This window comes from Cyprinodon tularosa, unplaced genomic scaffold (assembly GCF_016077235.1).
Source record: "Cyprinodon tularosa strain WSP-4 unplaced genomic scaffold, ASM1607723v1 ctg130, whole genome shotgun sequence".
Taxonomy (NCBI): domain Eukaryota; kingdom Metazoa; phylum Chordata; class Actinopteri; order Cyprinodontiformes; family Cyprinodontidae; genus Cyprinodon; species Cyprinodon tularosa.
In genome coordinates this window covers 254,627-268,103 of record NW_024038115.1, presented here as the reverse complement: position 1 = coordinate 268,103, position 13,477 = coordinate 254,627, and the positions used below count along the sequence as shown (strand labels likewise).

At 38.7% G+C, this 13,477-nt stretch overlaps 1 protein-coding gene across 2 annotated transcripts in view; it reads right to left on the bottom strand.

Moving 5' to 3' along the window:
- slc23a2 (solute carrier family 23 member 2) overlaps positions 1-13,477 on the bottom strand; it is a 49,965-nt gene that overhangs the window by 15,615 nt on the left and 20,873 nt on the right. Inside the window, exons 2-6 of one of the 2 annotated variants that reach the window (XM_038277216.1) lie at positions 13,063-13,111; positions 9,668-9,891; positions 8,292-8,390; positions 4,337-4,453; positions 2,093-2,250 (exon numbers count right to left, since the gene is read on the bottom strand). In XM_038277216.1, the coding sequence (XP_038133144.1) occupies positions 2,093-2,250; positions 4,337-4,453; positions 8,292-8,390; positions 9,668-9,891; positions 13,063-13,111 (647 nt within the window). The remainder of the gene's footprint in view (positions 1-2,092; positions 2,251-4,336; positions 4,454-8,291; positions 8,391-9,667; positions 9,892-13,062; positions 13,112-13,477) is intronic. The other variant, XM_038277217.1, reaches the window with a different exon arrangement.

Below are 13,477 nucleotides of genomic sequence, written 5' to 3'. Positions count from 1 at the left end.
ACCATGCTAGTAACGGGTTGGACCCCCTTTTGCCATCAGAACTGCCTCAATTCTTCATGGCATAGATTCAACAAGGTGCTGGAAGCATTCCTTAGGGAGTTTGGTCCATATTGACATGATGGCATCACACAGTTGCCGCAGATTTGTCGGCTGCACATCCATGATGCGAATCTCCCGTTCCACCACATCCCAAATATGCTCTATTGGATTGAGATCTGGGGACTGTGGAGGCCATTTGAGTACAGTGAACTCATTGTCATGTTCAAGAAACCAGTCTGAGATGATTCCAGCTTTATGACATGGCGCATTATCCTGCTGAAAATAGTCATCAGAAGTTGGGTACATTGTGGTCATAAAGGGATGGACATGGTCAGCAACAATACTCAGGTAGGCTGTGGCGTTGCAACGATGCTCAATTGGTAACAAGGGGCCCAAAGAGTGCCAAGAAAATATTCCCCACACCATGACACCACCACCACCAGCCTGAACCGTTGATACAAGGCAGGATGGATCCATGCTTTCATGTTGTAGACGCCAAATTCTGACCCTACCATCCGAATGTCGCAGCAGAAATCGAGACTCATCAGACCAGGCAACGTTTTTCCAATCTTCTATTATCCAATTTCGATGAGCTTCTGCAAATTGTAGCCTCAGTTTCCTGTTCTTAGCTGAAAGGAGTGGCACCCGGTGTGGTCTTCTGCTGCTGTAGCCCATCTGCCTCAAAGTTCCACGTACTGTGCGTTCAGAGATGCTCTTCTGCCCACCTTGGTTGTAACGGGTGGTTATTTGAGTCACTGTTGCCCTTCTATCAGCTCGAACCAGTCTGGCCATTCTCCTCTGACCTCTGGCATCAACAAGGCATTTCCGCTCACAGAACTGCCGCTCACTGGATGTTTTTTCTTTTTCAGACCATTCTCTGTAAACCCTAGAGATGGTTGTGCATGAAAATCCCAGTAGATCAGCAGTTTCTGAAATACTCAGACCAGCCCTTCTGGCACCAACAATCATGCCACGTTCAAAGTCACTCAAATCACCTTTCTTCCCCATACTGATGCTCGGTTTGAACTGTAGGAGATTGTCTTGACCATGTCTACATGCCTAAATGCACTGAGTTGCCGCCATGTGATTGACTGCTTAAAAATTAAGCGTTAACGAGCAGTTGGACAGGTGTACCTAATAAAGTGGCCGGTGAGTGTATATCGTTATTGAATTATCGCCCAGCCCTAGTTGTGACCCAATATTTTGGTAATACAGTGAAGACTGTGGGCCCAATGTGCAACTGAGATTTAAAAAAAAAACCAACAACATATTATGTGGAGCAGTTTGATTGTGTCAAAAGTTGAAAAGTTAAATAAAAAAAATTAATAACAAAAAAATAAGTTTGGGCCAGTTCCAATAAATTTAAATGAACTATTTCCACCCTTTTCCTCCTGTTAATGTTACAAGGTGTACAAACGCTGCGTTCTGTACAAACAACTTGCAACATCAAATACATCATTACTTTTTAAACTATCGGCCTTTTTCTCTAATAAGAGGAGAAACCCTTTGAAAAACTGTTTGCTAACAGATCAGTATAAATACGTGTTCAGGGCAGAGGACATCTTTGAGAAGTAGGTCAACTGATTTGATACAGACATGTCTGTACTTATGTTTTGGAAAAGTAGGTCTTCCAAGTAGCTTCTCATAAACAAATGCCTGTGGATTTAATTAATTATAGCTTAGGAGTTCTTCGCTTCTCTTGCCAATATGTGATGCAACACTGCAAAAACATGTAACTGGCTCCCTTAAGTGCAGTAAATCCAGTGTGTTTACTTTCCATCCCAAAGTTTATGAAACAAACTGGAGAGAATGAACAAAACGAGGAACTTTAAGTCTTACTAGAACGCTGAGCAGACACTGCAATACAGAACAGTACTGCTTATGCAAGCGTGCTTCAAACACAATGAATAAGACAGGAAGATGGAGGAAGAGGAACATTGTTTTTTTTTTTTTTTTTTACATGAATGGGCCTTACCTTCAAGATGTACTTTATGATATAAAGTGACAGAAGCAACAAGTGCAACGTGGACTTTGTGTGTGTGTGTGTGTGTACCTGCAGCCCAGCGTAGTTTGCAGTAGGGTGGTGATTCCCACGCAGAAGAAAATGGTCCCGATGAGCTGACTGGTGGCCCACTGATCAAAGCCTACACACATGGCCTCAGCCAGAAGGAACGGGACGGCGATGGTCCCGCTGAAACATGTCAGGTAGTGCTGAAAAAACAAGAGCATGCTGTCAGCTATTAGATTGTAAAACAAAAATATAAAGCTACTAGATTATAAAACAAAAATAGTAGCCAATATGAAGTCGATTCTGGGCAAAAAGGATTGTTTACACAGTTTCAGTATTTAGGAAAGCAAATATTGATCAAAAAGCATCTATGAGCTATGTTCTATGGTTTGCTGCTTGCATGATCTGATAGTACCATAAACGTTAGAAAGATGTGCGCAGAAACAATAGGGAAAGATACGCGAAGAACAGCTGTATGACTCAAATTAAAAACAATTTGTTAATTTTTCGCTTTACAAGAAAAATAAAATGAAGCAGCTCACTGCCCCAAAAAACCAAGTGTACCGAATCAAACTCAAGGGTTTGAGATGCAGTTTAAGCCTTGTCTGCTCCACTGCCCAACTCCAAGACATGCTGGTCAAATGAAAAGATTAGTTTAATCTAAATCTTCCAGGTGATTAGTAGCATTTCCTGAAAAGACACATTTGCTTTTATTTAACCAAAGAAGACCTGAATAAGATAGCAAACATAAAACATAAACTAAAACAGATAACGAGGAAGAATAAATGTGCGATTTAAAAGCAGGCATTTGTATGTAGGCAAATGGTAAACGCTAGAACTAATGGACTGCTGAGATAACGTGGGAGTCCACCCATCATAGCTTCATAGATAAAACATAACTTGATGATATTGCCTCCCAACACCATATGATGTCTGGCCAGACATAAACAGTGTAATGGCGAGGGATCTGAATTGAAGCTTTTCAAAGGGAAGTATGCCATTTAACTGTGAAGCATATCAGCAAAAATCACTGAAAGGAAGAAATGTGGCATCCAAAAGCTCATTGTCTGCAGAAAATGTGAAAAATATTTATTTTAAACACACAAAACATTTATTTCAGCCTATGCACTATATCAGTCATTCACACTTTTAAAAGAATTAGGCATCAGGAGAACACATTACATCATTTGTCAGGTTAATACTACTATTTTTTTTTACTTTGTTGCAAATAATATGATTACAAGCCAATATTTCTTGTTTTTACATCAAACTTATTCTAAGTGGATGTCCTACTGTCCCATGGTTAGTGGCAGGTCCTCATCCAGTCCCATGTCATGCATTTATGATAGAGAGCAGGTTTAAGCTTGCAGTTGTTTACTTATAGCCATTTTCTGGCATGTCAGGAAAAACACACGCCTCAGTTAAATGGCATGTTCCCTAATCTTTTATCTTAAATAGAAGGTAATATAACAGGCCTCATTTTACAGTCACATTTATAATCAGGGGTAATGGGAATAGTGTATTACTAAATAAACAGTCCTCTAGAAAATGTAAAGGTGAGGCATCCATTAGAAATGATCAAATGTCCATTTTATAAGACTTGTTCGATAACTAAGTGCATGATGATGCTACTGCCATGAAAAGAAGGAATATCTTTTACACTTCTTTAGCAGGGCTGCCTATAGTTGTAGCGGTTGGTGCCCATAATGGACACCTGAACACACAAACACAATCAATATGAATCTCTTCCAAAGAGGTCTGGCTGAGTCATCATGAAATGATCACTCGTTCCTAGAGATCTATTTAAACTATTATTCACCTGGAAGTGTTTGGTTGTTGCTAAGCTCTTAAACTGATGCTTCGGTCAACAATTCTAGACATAAAACGCTTCTTTTTTTTAACATCAGTTAAAGAATTATTCCATGTGTTTAGTGTTGGTAAATATAGTTATTGTGTGGCCTTTGCGGCGATTTAAACTTGCGTAATTTGTACAAACAGGGGTTAAGGTCATCCATTTCTCAGACATGAGCTCTTTCCACCGCTGACCCAAGAGATAAAGGGGAGAGGCATCACCAATGTCTGATGTCAGACCAAAGCACGCAACACTCGCTTGGTGAGAACATAAACTTTTTTTGCCTTGGGAATTAATCCAAGGCTTCATGTTTGTGTTCTCTTAGATGGGCGCCCAGGGAATAAAAACCCTAACATGACATGACATGACAAGGACATATACATGTGTAGGTGGTTTTATTCTTTCTCACTTCACCCAGCTTTTAATGTACAACTGACCTGTAAGCCTAAGAACACACACAGGTACCAGGGTGGGGTGTCTTCAATGGTATAGATCATATCCATCCTCCTTGCATCCATGCTGTCAGTGCTGTCAAGTGTCTCGGAAATTGAGCTCTATACATACAATGCAAAGGAAGGAAAACAAAAATCAGGATTATCTTAAACTCCCCTGCCAATGTAGCTTTGGATCATTAAAAGCTGCAATTAGACAAACATGTCTGAACAGTTTGGATTAGGGCGTATATTTCCAAAGGAAAAAAAATATGATAAAACAAGACAAAAGACTCAAAATCTCAAAAAAGTGCAGTGTCATGCTATGAATAAGAAGTGCACAGTCATGATGACAAAAGGAAAAAAAGCACAGCTGAGAGAATGACATGAATGTTAACCAAAAAGTCTATCTTTTCTGATCCATATCTTATCGGATACATAATGCAGAGCTTTTTAAAAAAATCCCTTTGCTTACAAATACAAAGAAACAGAAAATACTCAGGAAGCTCAAAATAAGTTGTCCTTTTGAAACTCTTGTCTTTAAAACATGTATAAAAAGCAGTCCTTTCAGGTTGCTTAATGGATAGAGTGAAATTGTGCACCTCTGTTGGTTTTGAATACAAAAGGACTCATGCAAATATGTAGTAATGCAAAAAAAAAGAAAAAAAGAAAGATAACTCTGGTTAACAGAAGTTTCTCCCAATAGTTTTCATCCTTTAAATAAATAAAAACTACACAATATTTTGTAAGTACCAAGCATTCACTTTCTCTGCCTCCGTTACATTTAAAGCAGGGCACATCTAAAGTCTGGGAAGGTACAGAAATGAACTCAAAAACAAACCAATAAGATGTTGGAAAACATTGTTTTATTCTAGAAGCTGGGCAGATGACATTTTCTCTGGGGTTTGCATTTGCTATAAAACCAGGAAAAAAAATACTTCATAACTCTTTGTTTATATTGCATATTGCAAAATTAAGCAACATTTTCAAATATTCTACTAGTTTAGCACAAATTATAAACTACAGTAGACAGATATGACAGACCAAAAATGTTGCATTTTATTGTGGAACAAAATAAAACTTTTAGGTCTTCAGAATTTTTTAAAGTTTCTAAACAGTGTAGTATTTTGTGCAAATGATCAGGGCCATAGTAATATTATGAGAATCAATGTGTATATATTCTTTTTGCATTGCAAGTTCCCTTGCAACAATGCTAGCCAGGTTATTTATAACAAATAAACTTTAATTAACTTCCTCTTAAAAGAATTGGAATGAATAGAAATTGGAATTGAAACAAAGAATCCGAATCATTCAAAGTTCAAGCTGTAAATGATCTAAAAAAACAATTTAATATACATTTATTAAGCCAGCACTTAGGTCTTTGGACCTAAGTGCTGGCTTAGTGTTTTTTTAAGAAATCTGTGTTTCTTTAAGAAAGTGTTTCTTTAAGAAATCTGAAATGTTTCTTTAAGAAATCTGAAACAATCATAATCAGAAAAAGTTAAGTTGACTGATAATGATGGGCTAAGATTTTTTTAGTAGTAACATTACGCTTAAACTTTTTCAGTCATTATAAGCCCTGCTTTAAACAATCATGGAAAAGAAGAAGACAAAAAACAAGGCAGAGGTAGATAAACACTGGCAGTCGGTAATCCATGTCTTGTTGTCTGGTCCTTCTACTGTTATATAGCTTTACTATATTAAAGTCAGAAAAAAACAGTATAATATTTCATCCAGTTCAGGTTTAATCTCCCTGATAACAACCTGAACGTTTATTTCTCCTATTCAGTGCAGCAGGACATGTCCAGCTCCTTAATAATAAAAGCTATACCTTTAAAAAGCCCTGGCTTTTATATGTACCATATTTTCACGACTATAAGGCGCACTTAAACGTCTTTTTTTCCCCTCAAAACGTGCGGTGCGCCCTTTGGTGCGGTGCGCCCTATGTGTGTTGTAACTGCGACTTTTGAGACCACCTCATTGAGGAGATGATGAAAGAGTGGCTGAATGTAAGGAGACCAGGTGTTTTTTTTCCACTCATCACCATCGCTGTTAATATGTAACTCCATGCGTGCCCATCTCACAGCTGATGTGAAAAACATGGGGAAACAAATTAACCCTGTGCTCGCTGTTCAACCGCTCGACATCGGTGTGAACCGGACCCAGCAGGTGCAGCAGAAGCAGCGTGTTTACATGCAAAGTCAATGGTTGACGCGCGTATAGGCGCAGCAAAAGGTCCCCAGTGCGTTTTGAGCTGCAGCTGCAGCAGGTCGGGAGCGTTTAAGCATCTGACGCACCGCCAACGCGCTGCTGCTGCTCGAGATGGAAAAATTGAAGTTTTGCTGCTGGAAGCGCCGCATCAACCAATCAGAGAAGCTGATCTGGGAGCTGACAGCGAGACAGACACAGCGCTCTGATGACATATGATATTAACGCAAATGAAAAGGGCTGGATGGATGAGGAGATGATGAAAGCGTGGCTGAGGCAGGTGTATGTGAGGAGACCAGGTGTTTTTTTCCACGCATCACCATCGCAGTTAATCTGTGACTCCATGCGTGCCCATCTCACAGCTGATGTGAAAAACATGGTGAATCAAATGGATGCTGTGCTCGCCGTTATCCCGGGAGGTTTGACAAAGGATCTTCCACCGCTCGACATCGGTGTGAAGCGGCCGTTCAAAGTAAGGCTGCGAGCGGCGTGGGAGCGATGGATGACCGACAGAGACCACAGTTTCAGGATAAGTGGAAGGCAGCGCCGGGCAAGTTACGCCACCGTTTGCGGATGGATTGCAGATGCTTGGACTAACGTGTCTGCTGGCTCTGTTGTTCAAGCTTTCGCAAAAGCAGGCATTATTTCTGAGGAGCCGCCCGGCACGGAAAGTGACTGACAGCGAAGAAGGGGAAATTGGCATGTCTGATTTAGCGCAGCTGTTTTATTCAGAAACAGAGGATGATGACTTTGATGGGTTTGATTAATACTTTGTAATAAATACATGAATAAAGCACAATCATACTCAGTTTTGCTCCCGCTCTATTTTTTTACCTGAAAACTTAATTCAACAGCAGCCTCTGGGCCGGGTCTCCTCCGGGTTCACCGCGGCGGCTGGCAGGTGTTTTTCATCTAAATAATCTAAATCTTGCAGCTATATTTGCTGTGATCAGTGGGAATAAAGTAGTTTTAATATGTTTTTAAGTGAGAAAGTCCACCTGAAAACTTCATAATTGCAGTCAGTTCATCCAGATTATCTATTTCTGTCGGAGGCGCTCAGTCCCCCACATACCAGCGGTGCACCGACAGTAGAAATCCCTTCAACAGCAGCCTCTAGGCTGGGCAGCCTTCGGGTTCATGCAATGGCTGGCAGGTGTTTTTCATCTAAATAATTTAAACTGCAGGCACCAGGATACCGGTAATAAAAGCGAACAAATTCCGTCGGCAGATTTCAGGATTTTAAGTTAATTTAGGAGTGATCACAGCGCTGTGTCATCTGCGATGTGTCTGTCTCACGGCCAGCACCCAGGTTTGATTAATACTTTGTAATAAATACATGAATAAAGCACAGTCATACTCAGTTTTGCCCCCGCTGTATTTTTAAATACGCAGTAGAGGTATTTAAAGGTAGTAGAGGACATGTACCTGTATATAAAAAACGCGCCCTATAGTCCGGTGCGCCTTATGTGTGTGTTAAATACAGAAATGGGACACATAACTGAGAGTGCGCCTTTTAGTACGGTGCGCCTTATGGTCGTGAAAATACGGTATTAAAAAAATAAAAAAAACTCTCCTTGTAAAACTTCCCTTCAAACTGTGCCTTCTGTGAGCTTACATATAAATGGAAGTTTAACTGTGATGAAGAAGTTGGTTACCATAAATGTCATGTTTTTTTAGCCCAGTGATTGTCTGTCTGCTTTTTTTTGCAACAATTGGTTTATATTTCACTTCTATACTTTCATTTTTCACTTACCTTTTCAGCTGCTTGATTATCCTTGGTGTAGATTGCCATCAGCTCGGTGTTCTCAGTATCCTGATCTCCGGTGGCACCACCAACTCCATTTACTACCACCTAGACCCACAAATTGAGACAGTAAGTATATTTCAAACATCTATTTTAAATCTTGGAGTGCAACTCATCCCAAATCCATCATTAAAGGTTGACTTATACATTGGCCAGCCGATATTTTTAATTACCTTCTTTCTTGTATCACTATTAGCTCATTCAGCAGCCATGCCTGAACATGTCATGAGATGACGTGTTAATGAATGTTTATTTTGGGTTTAAATTCAAACTTGTGTAACATTTGCTTTCATTGAAAATAATTTAAATGAGGAATAAAAAGCAATATTGATGCCAGGAACCAACCCCAAAATATCAGCAGCATAGTGGGGATTTATTTAGTCAAAGGACAAAACATCACACTTTAGTTAGTTTTAGCTTCTTTTGTCTCCAACATCAGCTGTAGTCAGTGGTGAGGGTAGGAATGTCAACCCACTGACAAACTGGGAGCTTCATCTCCAACCTAAACACCTTTTCTTCCCTGCACCCTTTTAAAATAAAGACCATGCACCAATCACATTTGCCCTTTATGTCACTGCTAATGGCTTACCATTAGATTTACACAGAAACACACAGGAGAGACTTAAAAGTTAAATTTAACACAAATATTTCTACAGATGCAGTAAAAATGAAATGGGCAAATGGATGGATGGATTTACAAAAGAATTGATAGATTGATAGATTAACACTAAAATAGATTGATGGCTGGATTAACGAAATAACAGATGGATGTAAAAACGCATGGATGTCCGATGGGATGAATAGATGCACAAATAGAAAATGGATACAGGGACAAAAACATAGATGTTAAAGAACTGATGGATAAATAAATTGATAGATGTATAGGATGCATAAAATGACAAATAGATAAACACAATATTTAGACTTATGGATGGTTACTACCTGTTTAAATACACATATCTTTCCCAGCTAATGCTGACCGGTATATTAATCTGCACACCTTCTTATCCCTGAACTCTTAATATATAGCTCAGAGATCAACAGCCTGATGCTGATGAAAAAAAAAACAAAGCAAAAGGTACAGACTAAGATGCCAGAAAAGACCTTCAAGTTGATCTAAAAAAAAATAAAAATCATGATAATTATTCATTTACTGAATAACTGATGGATATCATCTGTCTTTTTGAACTTGAAACCTTATATTTGTCAAAGGTTTTGGTATTTCCTGTTCCTTATTAAAAGGAAGCAAACCAAACAGTATTAGCTTAGTCTTTGGTTCAGTGTGTGTGAGCTTGAGTCTAACTTTGTAAATCAGTCATACATACCGGTATAGGATAAAAATCTGCTTCATGTTTGGTCTCCTCTTCATATTTTCCACCCTCACTGCTGCTGTCCATTGATTTAGAGGTGGTGTTCTTCCCCACGCCCATCTTGTCTTCTTTGATGATGTAGTCTTCTACCTCAATCCCTCCTGTGTCTCGCTCTGGTGTGAACACTGCAGATTGATCCCTTAGTCCAATATCATCATCATCATCAAGGAGTTTCCCACCTGTTGCAAAAAAACAAACAAACTGAACAGTTAATATTCTGACCCAGACTAAAAGCCCTTTATGTTCTAATTAAACACAGAGATGACCACAAGATGCTTTAAGGTCAAATATCTCGACCGATTGATATTCAGAATTTGCTTTTTTTTCCTTTCTTTTTTATAAATTGTTAAAAGAAAGGAATCAACTTCCCTGTTATATTTAGAGAACATTTTTTTTTTTATTCTTTCTTTGTTTCACATCAGGCCCTTTCAGTTCTGTTTTTGGCACATGTAGGCGTTCATGGTTACTGCAGATGATTAAAAAAAGGTTTCACTAATTTTTTACCGTTTTCAACTAGTTTCTTTTAATAATTAATCTCTGGCACAAATAATGTCCAGGTCAAGCACACACATTTTGTGTCAATGTGCTGATTTTCTGTGAGTCATCTGCTATGGATTAACGTGAATCATTTAAACAACACTTATTTCTGGCCTTCATTTCGTAAAGTAAAAGTCCTCTTTGAATGACTCATGAATTATCTCAAAATCACAAATTACTAATGGGATCAGATTGAAACTGACTTCTCTTTCTAACAGGATAAGATCCAATAGGGAGGTGAAAATTAAAGCGGACAGAATAAAATAAAATACAAAGGATTGGGAAATACAACGTTCAGAGCGATTAAGAGAGAATTTAAAACCATGATGATATAAACAAAAGAAAAGTACTACAAGGATTTCAGCTTGTTTCGTTAGTCACATGATGAATGAGCCTTATTCTCAGTTTCATGTACATCATTTCTTTGTAAAATATAACCCTGGTTCCCACTCGGTTAGAAAAAAAACTGAATCTGTCCAACACCTGCTCACTGGAGTTAAAAGTAAACGAAACAGACAACTCACCATGTCAGGGATCGATTTACTGATCAGAGTCAAAAGTTGACTTACAGTCAACATTTGAGGCTATTATTGATGCATTAGCACAGCTTGTTTTTATTCATGGTTGACCGATGACACAACATGAAGCTTTCATGGTCTTTAGAAAGAGGAATCTGGTGCACAAGTAGGAATTAATTTTGGGTTCATCAACTGTGGGTCATGTTAACATCCTTTATTATTAAATAAAAATTCAAAAGCAGCTGACTTTGCCTCTCTAATGCTTGAATATGGAGGACTTTGTTTAAAACACCCAAGCAGAGGAACACCAGAGGCTTGCCTATGGCGTGGTCAACATGAAGCCATCTAAAGTTGATAATCCAGTCCTCTTTCAAAAACTACTCTATTATAAACAGTAAAGTGTAATCATAGCACTCTGGATATAGGTACTGTCAAAATAAAAGCTCAGAATTATAACAGGCATAAATTCCTCACAATTCAGGGATAGTAAAATTCCCATCTGTTAAAGCTGTTGCAATAATAATAATATTACGAATATCTGTTGAGTTTATGCAAGTGATTGATTGCTTTGCATTAAGTTATTTCAATTACAGTTATTTATTTGAATGACTATTATTTAAATTCAAACATAAAGTAAATGGCATTATAAGGTCGTAGGGAAACGGCTGTTCCAACAGTTGCATTTCCGAATTCTCCCAAGTGGGGTCTGACTTTACACGACTGAATAAAGTGAATGTGATTGGTCGATTATCAAGGGGGCGGGATTGTTGTGGCGGAAGGTTCGCAAGCATTTTGGTTGTGGCCGGTGTCTCGGAGGCATCTTGCATAACCAGTTAGCAACTTAGTGCAAGTAGGTTCTCAATGAAATATTGAGAACCTACCTACAAAAACTGATAAATATAATTTCCATTCCAGCCAACTTTTAACGTGTATCCAAGCCTTCAAACTGATTATGAGTGTACCACAGAACACTGGCTTTTACTTCTTCCCACATGGGTCAAATACCAAACTATTTCATTGCTGCAATTGCTATTTAATTGACCACTTTTAAAGGGCAAGTCTCCACATAAACTCTTAATTCTGTTGAAATAATTTCACCAAGCCTCAGTGGATTATAAAACACACAGTCACAGCAAAAAGAGGGCATCTTTTAAGTTTAAATATCTACAATGCAGTCATAATAGTGAAGTAAATGTAGTTCTTTAAAACATGTCAAGTGTTTTTAATAAAACATTGACATTTATTTTTTTTTTTATACAAAACCTGGTTACTGTAATTTGTTTTACCCCCTATCCATTTTCTAAAAATAATTGCAGATCTACCTGCTTTGCAAAAGCTAGCGTAGTGATAAGCTTCAGAGTCGCTTTCTAACACATTTCATTTAAAACTAAAGTATGCAGCACCGGTTCAGTGATCATATAAATAAAAATATGTAACCAAAAAATATTTTATCCTGCTCCCAATTTGCTGCATGCCACATGATGCTCTATAATGCCTGATTAGCATAAATAACAGCAAAATAAGTAAAAACAAAAGGTGTGTACTCTAAACACCGGCAGATGGCTAGCTAAGGTGGTTAGTCACCTGTTCTGCAAACAGGTAGCCTGGGTTCGTATCCCCAGGGGAATGAGCTGCCAGGACAAGACCCTTCACGCTTTGGGGGAGTGGCGGTTAGTGCATTGGGCTTCTCAGTTTAAGCCCCACTCCCACAGACTGCCTATCTGGGTCCCTGAGCAAGATGCTTAACACTCCCCCAATTGGGTGGGTTCAATGCAGAGAGTTAATTTTATTGTTCTGTACTTGTGACAAATGAAAAATGCTAGCTTTGCTGTTAAAACAATCAGTTTTTTAATTAAATTTTTTTTAATTAAATTTTAAGAGGAAGAGTTCTGAAGTAAAAGACATGGTGCTTTTTTGTCCATCACTGGGTCAGGGGAGCATTTTTAGCTCTGCAGCCCTTGGCACCTTTTTGAATGTAAACGGGAATGCCTTTAAAATAGGCGTACCCAGTATAAGTCTGCTGGGAGTCACTATTTTAAACTTACAACTCGGCCCCCCATTTTAAATCCAACCATTATTTATCAAAAGAGGCACACAAGTTCTCTAATGAGTCAGTTTTCATAAGGCAACACTGCATCCTTAACTTCCCTGCTAGATATGAGATTATATTCTTCATCTTTTCTTCATTTTTCTCTGCCTTTTTAATAGTATTTTTAGTCCTTAAGATTTCAAAACCCACCCCTCCCCGGCCACTATCACTGCTTGCAGTGTAAGATGTTGGGATAGGTGTAATACCTAGTTGACACATCCCATCACTCCTGTCAAGTTGGGCGGCTGGGAGCATCTGTGTGGGAGGAGCAAGAGAAGGAGAAGCAGAAGGTAGTCGAAGAAGGGACCAGAGCAACAAGAAGAATAGGCAGGGGAGTAGGCACAGAGGAGACACACAGGGGGTCAAGGATAAAGAGGAAGAGGAGGAGGTGAGACAAAAGTTAATTTTACAGAAAGCATTTAATCACAAACAACACGCATTAGTGTAACTAATGTGCTCATAAGAAGGTGGTAAGGCAGAGAGGAAGACTGTTTTCACAGCAAAGCCGTCCACCGAAACAAACTGCAGACATACATTGAGACGTGTTTATTGTAACAGAAACAATCAGAGGTCAAGGTATAAAAAAAAAAAAAAAAGTTTAAACTTGTGTAAATTCTTTGG